Below are 10996 nucleotides of genomic sequence, written 5' to 3'. Positions count from 1 at the left end.
GGGAAAGAGGAAAATAAGAGATTTGAGATTTTCAGTTGAATGAAAAATGAAAACTCAATTTTAATTTTTTTTTTTTATGATTTTGCAGGTACTGATTCAGTGTTTTTGGGCTTCGGCGCAGTGTGTTTGTTTTGTTCTAAGCTATCCACGTCAGCGTGGGTCCTACTTTTCGCCCAAAATGGACACACACGGCTAATTAAAAAAGTTTGTTGATAAGGGATTAGCTTAGTAAGATGAGAACATATAAAATATATACGTGTATATCACATGTCAATACTATCTTACCTCGTGAATTAATGATTTCTTTGATCAAGAGATCAGAGCTACATCTGATGAATTTTAAGTTTGATTAATTAAATTTTATAAGTTAGGGATCTAGTGAGAGATAAAAAAACCCATTATTTTGTCCAATGTTCGAACTTAAATGTAATAAAACTTGATTATCTTTTATTATTCTTGTATTATTTAATTTTTTTTACTATAATATTACTCTAGACTTCTAAATATATTGGGTAGGAGATGAAAAGAGATTACACTCATTGTTAAGAACAACTCCAATAACTCCAATATGAATTATTTACTAAGTTTTAAAAGTTAGTGGACAATATTTATTAGATTTAACCATTGGAATATACCTTTGTGGCAACTGTCAACTATGGTTGTTTACCAGACCGGCCAAAGTCCTAGGCCACCAAGGCAAGGAATTCAGTCTAAAAAAAGAAATTTATTTTTGCCAAAAAAAAAGGCCTCTAAGGAAAAAAAAGATATATTATATGGTAATATGCTATGACTATGAGTAAATGAGTTACAAAATTATTTAAAGTTATTTGTTAAGTTTTAATTTTGATGAGATAGCTAAATGTTAAATTCCTGCATTTGGCGTTAGAACTTAGAATACAGGAAGATGCTCTTTTTCTTTGTTTCTTTATTTTATTGTGCAATACATCCATGATCTATTTAATTTAATATGAAAGCGAAGCTACAATTGAATTGAATATTTGAATAAAAAAATGTAAGACATTATGCAGGGCCCAGGTTGGGTTTTGTATTAGGGAATATGGATTTGTGACTGTAATCCTTATCCTGTTGTCAGATGTAAAACGTGGGCCTACCAAACCACCGAAGCTTCTCTTTTTAGTTTCAAAATCCCACTAAATTGGGGTCATTGTGAAAACAATACTGTTAAAATGGAAATAATTAATAAATAATTATAATAACCGCGAGGATTTGATATTGCTGTTTCCGCGGGATTTGTAACTTTGAAAAATCAGATTAACCATAGGGTAGGGAATCTTTAGAAGCTATCACAATTTTTCTTATTTTCGAGGAAAAATATTTCTTCTTCAAGAAAGACTCTTTCTCTTTCAACGAAATGTTTATTTCTTTGTTTTTTCTTTTCTTACACAAACTACTAATTAGTAATTGTTTGCTTAATTTTCCAATATCACGGCTTTAATAATATTAAGAAAGTTTTGTAACGTAGATAAATAGAAATTACCCTCATATCATCACAAATATTTCTTCCGAAATATATTTTATCCGATTTATGTTGAAAAGAATTATACATGCGACAACAAATTTTGGATATTGCAAACATTGAACCAAACATATATTCCATGGTGAAAAATTATCCTAAACTAGAAGCTACTCATTAGAGTTTCTAAAACCAAATACACTCAAAATAATTATAAAAAATTAAATTAAAAAAAAAACAATCTTTTAAAAATTATTCAAGAAATAGGGGTGGAAATAAGTCAAGTCATGTCTAACCTATGATTAATTTTTTAGGCTTAAGCATAACCTACGGTCTATCATATTATTTATTTTTCTTTAGTCTGGTCTAACCTTGAAAGCCTATTTAAATGCATATATATATATATATATATATATATATATATATATATATATATATATATTAAATAAAAAATGATTTTTGGTTTCAAATAATATTTTTTTTTCTGAAATAAATGCACCCAAATAAATATGAAACGATTACCGAATATCGAATCACCGAATATGGAAGGCACTGTCTAATTGATAGAGTTTAAAATAGGAAATAATATTATTAATAAATAATAAAAAAAAATAACATTAATAAATGATAAAATATATATAAGTCGACTTATAGGCCTAACATGTATTTTATAAGTCTGACATATTTAAATAGATCAGACCATAAGTAGGTCAAACAATAGACCTATAATGGACGGTCCAACCTATTTCCTTTTCTACTAAAAAATCTCAGCAATATTTGAAAATAAAACTCTAATACCTTATGAAATTTTTCTTCTTTTCAAACCAAATAAAGCTTCCAATGCTTCAGGAACAAGAGGATATGGGGGACACAATCGATTCCAAGAAGTTGCTATTATGAGATTGTCATGTTCAACCCAAATCTAACATATGTTTCAGCTGGTTTGTAGCCCAACTTAAAGATAGGAGGGAAAATAGGCATTTAAAAAATCCAGCTATTGGGATCAAGTTTAGAACTATTAAATCAAAAACAAGAATGTTCAGCACAACCAAATGAATTTCAAACCTTTATGGGACTATTTTATGAAGCCTTGTTATCTATATTAAATAAAAGTCAGATTCAAATCTAATACTAATTTTTTTTTTTTTGGTTATATATGTTTAAGAGTATTTTTTTATGTATGTTTATTTTTAAACTTTTTACTCACCTCAATCATAATACTACTTTAGACATCATAGTATTTTGCAAATACACTTCACCATCCATCTCTAGAACAATTCTTCCACTAATCATAAGCATTGTGGGATCATTTATCTCTCTTTGATAAATCGGAATTTCTAACAAAACAATTGCATAATTACTTCCCTGGGAAAAACTAGATAATTACTTTAAATAGTAAAATCATTTAAGCGACACTTAAAACAAAAACTTCAATGACAATATAGAATTGGTCGTGCCGAATATCAATTTGCTCAATGAAACAATTCAAATATTAAGTGAATGTTTGTTTTCCCATTAAAATATATAGCTTCTGAACAACCACGGCCAAAGTGCCCTTGGAATGTGATAATTGCATTCCTAAGGTTGTTCTAAACATGAGTTAAGAATAAATTTTTGATTATTGTAAACCATAGTTTTGTCATACAATTTTAGACAAGTCAACGCTAAAGATAATTGCATTCAAAAAATCAAACAATAATTTGATATAATGGTAAAAAAATATAAATATTAAATATGTAGACCGTAAATTTCTATAAATTTTAAGATATTTTATTACCTTAATTCATTATTTTACCTTAAAAATTTATATATATAAAAAAATATATATATGTTTTAACACATTAGAACAAACAAAAGAATACTACAATTTATTAAGAATCCAACAAGATTTCTTCACATGTAAATCACAACAAAAATAATTAATTTGAACAACAACATCATTATATTGATCAACAACCTAAGACCTAAGAAAACACCCTCGAAATATAATTTTGTTTATTTTTTTTACTCTCCAATTCACATGAAAATTATATTCTAATAATTTAGTTGGATATAAGTAAAATCTAATTAAAAATAATTTAAATTCAAATTATCTCAACCAATCATTTTTAGCGGAAATTCATTAAAAAAATTAGATCAACCACCTAGTTTAAATTAGGCATGGCAACGGGGCAGGACATAGGCGGATTTCGCCTCCTCCACATCCGCACCAGTAATCGGAGAAAACCCGCATCCGCCCCCGTTTTATAACAGGTGTAAAATTTAGACACACATCCCTGCCCTCAACGGAGCTCGGGTTTTCTCGTCCGCACCTGCACCTATTCATATATATATATATATATATAATTATAAATTTTAAAATTATATTTATTATAATAAAATAATTATTATTAAATAGTAATAAAATTAAAAAATATTTTTTATATAGATAAAATTATAATTTTTAATATTTAAAAAAGATTAAATATATTCAATAAGTATATGTATATAAAATTTAAAAATTACAATAATGTTACTTGGCGGGCGGGTTCAGGTGTGGGGTGGATATCACTACCCCAAATCCGTCTCCGCCCCAAATTTTAATGTCGGAAAAATCTGCATCCGCATCCAATTAAAGCGAGTTTTCTCCGCCTAAATCAAACGGGTTCGGGAGGGTACCCGGGGGTGCAGATTTTATTGTCATCCCTAGTTTAAACTATGCATCCATAAAGACTAGTAGGCATGGCAATGGGGCGGGTTAGGGGCGGACTTTGCCTCCTCCACCCTTGCACCCGACTAATCTGGGAAAACCCGCACTCGTTTCATAACGGGTGTAAAATTTAGACATCCATCATCGCCCACAACGGGTTTTGGGTTTCTCCGCCCACACCCGCACCCATATATATATATATATAATTATAAACTTAAAAATCATATCTATTATAATTAATATAATAAAATAATAATTATTAGATAATAATAACATAAAAAAATTATTTTCTATAGATATAAGATTATAATATTTAATATTTAAAAAAAATATTAAATATATTTATTATGTATATATATAGAAAATTCAAAAACTACTATAATATTACTTGCAAGGCGGGTTTGGGTGCGAGTGGATATCATCGCCCTGCACCCATCTCCGCACCCGAAATTTAATTTCGGGAAAAATTCGCACCCGCACCCGCATCCAATCAAAGCGGATTTTCCCCACCCAAATCAAATAGATTTGGGTGGGTATCCGCAGGTGCATATTTTGTTTTCATCCCTAAAGACTAGTAATAGTCAACCATCTTATAGTCTTACTAGAAAAATATTGTTTGGAAACATTGCATTGTCATCCACGTTTTACTCGAGTTATTCACGAATACGTACACCTAAAAAAAAATTGTATGGAACAATTGTCATTTTTGTTTGTCGTTATCATGCACGTTTTACTCGACTTTAAATAATATATCCACCAAACATCTGTACTTATGGTTTCACACTAGAGAAAAATGTTTTTTTTTTTCTTTTCTCAAAGCTCTTCAATTTTCCAATTTTTTGGGTATGGACTTTAAAGTTGGCCCAAATTTAATACTAACTTCTTTAGCGTTTCACAGAATGTTTCATTCTAAACCTAGCAACTAAATCAATTATGACTTTGAGTATTAATGAAATTTATGTGATTGCGGTCTTAAATATTTTGAGATATATTCTAATTTAAAAAATTGAATCTATAATTAAAAAAATATAATTTTAATAATTGAAAAAAGAGATAAAATGAATTTTAGTTTTTATAAAAAAATCTAAACTTTTTAGTTCTTAATTTTTTTTATTCTATAAGGATCTAATTTTTTTATTTGTAAAAAATGTTATTTGTAGTCTTATATTATCATAATAGAGACTAAAAGTAAATAAATTTAAAAAAAAAATTAAATTTAAAATGTCGTAATTTTATATAAATTTAAATATTTTTTTTACCTAAATCACCATCATTTTATTATCTATAAAAATAAAAATTAAAAATTAAAATCATCCCTAATTGAGGGTCTTGTGCTATTGAAGTGCTTACACAATCCAATAGCCTACATAATTGAGAAATCTCAATCATCTTTATGGATAAATTTGAATTCTATTGAAAATATGTAGAAATGTAAGTAAGCCTTAATGATTTATATTGGGTTAGAGTTGATTAAAGTTTGACAAATGATTATTTGAATCATGATTCAAACTCAAATTAGTTTAAACTATTCATCTTTAATTTAAATTAATCAACCATTTGAGTAGATAGTGTAACTATTAATTTTACCATATAAGAGGATAAAAACAAATAAACAATAAATGTAATTTAAAATGGATGGTTTTTTCTTATATTTGAGATCCCAAAAAGTTGCAAATATTTTCTTATATATAGGATGTAGGTAGTATATAAATACCTTCTCAATTTTCTTCTTCTTCTTTTTATATATACGATGTAGGCTGTATCTAAATACCTAATAGAATTTAATTTATATATATTTTTGGTATAATAGATATTTGACTCCAATGCATTTTTTTCTTTTCCTTTTTTGCCTATTCATGATTTTGGTATCCATTTCATAAATTTTATTAATTTTTTAAAGTATTTTTGTTGATGTCTTGTGCTGAATAATAAGTAGACAATTGATAGATATTAAATTCAATTTTTGTTAATGTCATTTGAGGAAAATAAATATAAATATTTTTATAAATATTTCTTAATCTAGAAGATCTTATATAACTTAGACAAGACAAACTTTTTACTTTAAATTTATTGTTACAAAAAAAAGAGTAAGATATAAAAAAAGTGTTATTCCACGGTAATGTATAAATAATTTAACACTAATTTTATAAAAAAAAAAGGTAAAAAAAGCACAATAAACTAAAAAAATAAGGATAAAAATATTGATTTCTTTTTTACTAATTTGAACTTTGTGATATAAAAAAGTTCTCTGTTTGATTAAAGCACAAAACATAACCCATTTCCATACAAGTCAAATGATAACTGCATTTGTATGAGAATCATTTTATCTAAAAGAAATAAAGCCAAACAAACCTACATTTGCTTTTTATCTTCTCTTCATCACTATAACCAAGCTAGGAATGAAACCATGAAAATGAAATAGCATTAAGATATTGGCACGGCTCAATCAAAATCAAAACCTTTTCACAAAAAAAAAAGTTACATTTTTTTGTCTGAGTGAACCAAGCCAATATCACAATAGCTACTTCATACAAGATAATAAATAATCTCTTAATTCCTTGTTTGTTCCAAACAAGTGAAGCTTTATACGGAAGAAAAAGAAAAGAGAGTGTAAATATATTTTTGGTGTGTGAGTGTGATGAGAATGAATGTCTTTGGGGGGGTTTAAAAAGAGAGGGGGTCTGTAAATAGCATTTAAAACACTCGACTACCATAGCATAAAGCAGAGACAGAACATTAAAACCTATATAGTTCTCGTTTCATGAAACTTTTCTGTTTTTTTTTTTTACCTTATTTTGACATATAATGCAACACAGTTTTGGTCTTGGGTTTTAATGTTGCATCAGTTTGAGAAAGTAGTAACCGATAACCTCAAATGAAGGTTTGTTCAAAAAAGTCAAATTTAACCCTTTGGTTGGTTATGGTGATTCAAAAAGGGAGATTGTGTTAAGAAGTATTAAAGAAAGAAAGAGGAAATAATAAATGGAGGGAATCTGTTTGAAGGAATCGAGAGGTTGCAACATTAATACACAACTCTGCCTTTTCAACTGTGAAAACTCAAAACCCATTTGGCACCCTTATTAGTTATTAATATGCTTCTTTATCGTTTTATTTATAAGAGAAATAAATAAATAAACGTTAAAATTAATGTATTTATTAATTGTTTTTATATTTTTTTAGTGAAAATTATAAGATGTTAAATATTTATTAATAATATTAAAAAATAAACATATTAAATAAGAATTTTAAAATAATTTAAACAATAAATATTTTAAAAATTGTAATTTTTTCTTATATATAAAATCAAAAAATTTCTTATATATAAAATAAAAAAATTGCTTATATAATAAGATTAGAGAGAATATAATAGATTAGGATCCTCCATTGTTTTTTTTTTTTTGCTAAAACATCCTTCATTGATGTTAAGCAAGGGTTTAGTAACGGTTAAATTTGTAATTTGATGGAATATTCTAATGGATAAAAACAAAACATATTTTGTTGCGGTTACATGTTACAATTATGAAAAATTTCCCTTGTACTCCCACACTTTGCCTTGTACCCCCAAAAAAATTTGAAAATGGCAAAACTACCCTCAATTTTTTTTACTATTTCAAAGAAAGTAAATGTAAATATTTTTTTCACCATTTTGTCATTCACCCAGCCGTAAAACAGATTTCCGGTAGGTTCCAGTTTTCCGGTAACTACCGGAATACTTGCAACAAGATTTCCGGTACAGAGTAAAGTATCGAAAATGTTAAAATTGAGTTTTCCGGTACAGAGTAAAGTACTGGAAATGTTAAAACTGACTTTTCCGGTACAGAAGGGAAAAGTTGTGTACCGGAAATCTTGGTTGGCAAGTATTCCGGTACAGTAGTAGATTCCGGAAAACTTCATTTCTGAGTTTTCCGGTACAGACCAAATTTTTGTAATTTTTTTTTAAGTTTTTTAATTTTTTTTTAATTTTTTTTAAATGTTAATAGATATGGATAATCCACTACTATTAATGGACAAAACATGCGTCGATACTACAAATATTTTTGACACAGATCAGGTATGAATAAATATATTTAATATTAATATTATAAAAATATATTTTTGTGATTAATTATAATTATTTTATTTCAGATATTTGATTCAAGGGATACTGTTGTGAAATGGGCAAAAGAAATTGGTATAAAAAATAAAGTTACCGTTATTATCAGAAGATCAGATATAGAGACGGGTGAGAAAGGACGGAGAAATAAATTAATATTAGGTTGTGACAAAGGGGGAAAATACAAGTGTGCTGCTAGTTCTATTCGAAGTTCAACAAAAAAATGTGATTGTCCTTTCAAGCTTAGATCAAAACCATTAAAAGATGGTTCAGGATGGATAGTTAAAGTAATTTGTGGAATTCACAACCATGAATTACCTGATACTTTGGAGGGGCATGCATATGTTGGGCGCTTAAATGAAGAAGATAGAAAGCATGTTCATGAATTAACAAAATATAATGTTGCACCGAGACACATATTACTCTCATTGCAAGACCGAGATAAGAGTAATGTTACTAAGATCTCACAAATATATAAACAGAGAAGTATCATTCGATTGCGCGTGAGAGGTAATAGAACAGAGATGCAACATTTATTCAAGTTAATTGAAGATGCAAAATATGTGTGCTGGAATAGAAAGCGTGAAGACTCCGATGTTATGAGAGATATTTTTTGGGCGCATCCAGATTCAGTGAAGTTGTTGAATTTGTTTCCGATTGTGTTGATTATGGACAGTACCTACAAAACCAATAAATACAGAATGCCATTACTTGAAATTGTTGGTATGACATCAACAGAGAAAACATTTGTAGTTGGGTTTGCTTATTTGGAATGTGAGAGGGAAGAAAACTTTTGTTGGGCATTAGAGAGACTAAAAGATTTGTTTGTTACACAAAATAAATTCCCTCAAGTAATTGTGACAGACAGAGATCTTGCGTTAATGAATGCAGTTGGCATTGTGTTTCCACATGCTGTTAATTTACTTTGTCGATTTCATATCGAAAAAAATGTTGGAGCAAAATGCAAGCAATATGTCTTAAAGGATAGACAAGAGTCAATATTGAATATGTGGAAAGACATTATGTATTGTAGTAATGAAAAAGAGTATATGATGCGCTTGCATATGTTTGAACAATCATGTGTTGATACTAAAGTGTTTGTTGATTATGTCAAAGAAACTTGGTTGACTCCACATAAGGAAAGATTTGTTGAAGCATGGACAAATAAAGTGATGCATTTGGGGAACACAACGACTAACAGGTATTTAATATAATTTTATTATATATTGTTGAATTTTACAGGGTTGAGTCGGCTCACTGGAAACTGAAGTTAATGTTAGAAAATAGCATGAGTGATTTGTGTAAATGTTGGGAGGCTATGAACAACATGATAAGGTTACAACATAAAAGAATCAGAGCCTCGTTTCAAAAAAGTTTTTATGATGAAGAGCATGAGCACAGAAATCCATTTTATCAGAGATTGAATACATTTGTATCAACAGAAGCTCAAAGACGTATTGCTGAAGAATACGACAAAGTTGAGTGGGTGGGTACTGACAAATCTATATGTGGGTGTTCTCTGAGAAGGACATACGGATTACCTTGTGCTTGTGAATTGGGACAATATAAATTAATGGGTGAACCAATTCCTCTAGATTCTGTGCATATTCAATGGAGAAAATTAAGCATGGAATGTGAACTCACTCAAGACACAGAAGATGGATCAGAGTTGGATATGTCTACTGAGATGAATGCCTTATGGAAACGCTTTCGATCACTTGATGTTATTGGGAAACGAGTGTTGAAGAGTAAAGTGCGTGAACTTGCTTTTCCAAGTACAAGTTCAATATGTCCACCACCTGAAAAAGTCAAAACCAAAGGAAGAGTGAAGAAGAGTAAGGGTATGAAGCCAGATGGATATGATGTATATCGAGACCCTTCTTACTTTGAGCATGTTAATGCAACATATGGTGAAGATATTGGTTCCCAACCCTCTCAATCAAAGAAGAGACAAGCCTCTCAATCAAAGAAACACCCCTCTCAGTCATCTCATTCTTCAAAAAATTTGTTATTGACACAATTTCCTGATATTATTCAGCCATACATTGATGACATATTTGACGTGGCAGCTGATGGAAATTGTGGTTTTCGCGCTATTGCATTATTGCTTGGTTTCGGTGAAGAGTGTTGGTCTTTGGTCCGCAAGAGATTGGATCAAGAGATTGTTTCTCATGTAACTCCATATGATAGATTGTTCACAGGACGCATTAAAGAAGTAAGAGATTCGTTGATGATATCCGGCTTAGGTGTTCAACCCATGGATAAATGGTTGTCCATGCCTGATATGGGTTACGTGATAGCGACAACATATAATATTATTCTTGTCACGTTCGGTCTGACATTTTCAATGACTTTCTTTCCTATGAGGGGTTCACATTCCGGATCGACAAAAAATGATCGCATTTGTTGTATTGGTTTTGTTAATGGAAATCACTGGGTTCCGGTAATTATTTTCTTATACTTTTTTAAATTTTATTCTGATAATTTTGTCTTATATTTTGTTAATTTATTTAATTTTTGCAGTTAAAGATGAAAGATGGATTTCCAATGCCAGACATTGCACCAGGTTGGAAGCAATATCGTACCAATGAAGCAACTTCTTGGGCAATAGCATACACAGGCCGTCTACAACACTGGGGGTATTTATTAGGCCGGTTGTCACGTGTTACCCAAAATCCACCTACGGAACCCGTAGAGGCAATGTCTTTAGATGAACCTTAATGTTTTAAAATTGATACAA

At 29.4% G+C, this 10996-nt stretch overlaps 1 protein-coding gene across 1 annotated transcript; it reads left to right on the top strand.

Moving 5' to 3' along the window:
- The first annotated feature begins 3634 nt into the window (after positions 1-3634).
- Positions 3635-10977, top strand: LOC140919020 (uncharacterized). Its single transcript, XM_073364332.1, has 5 exons — positions 3635-3715; positions 8289-8385; positions 8739-8766; positions 9499-10699; positions 10780-10977. Exons 1-5 carry the CDS (start codon positions 3635-3637, stop codon positions 10975-10977), a joined length of 1605 nt encoding a protein of 534 aa, XP_073220433.1.
- Positions 10978-10996: the final 19 nt, after the last annotated feature.

The sequence above is a fragment of the Cicer arietinum genome, chromosome 8 (genome assembly GCF_000331145.2).
Source record: "Cicer arietinum cultivar CDC Frontier isolate Library 1 chromosome 8, Cicar.CDCFrontier_v2.0, whole genome shotgun sequence".
In the NCBI taxonomy this organism is placed as follows: domain Eukaryota; kingdom Viridiplantae; phylum Streptophyta; class Magnoliopsida; order Fabales; family Fabaceae; genus Cicer; species Cicer arietinum.
The sequence above is the reverse complement of the archived record's forward strand: the minus strand, read 5'-3'. Positions and strand labels throughout refer to the sequence as shown.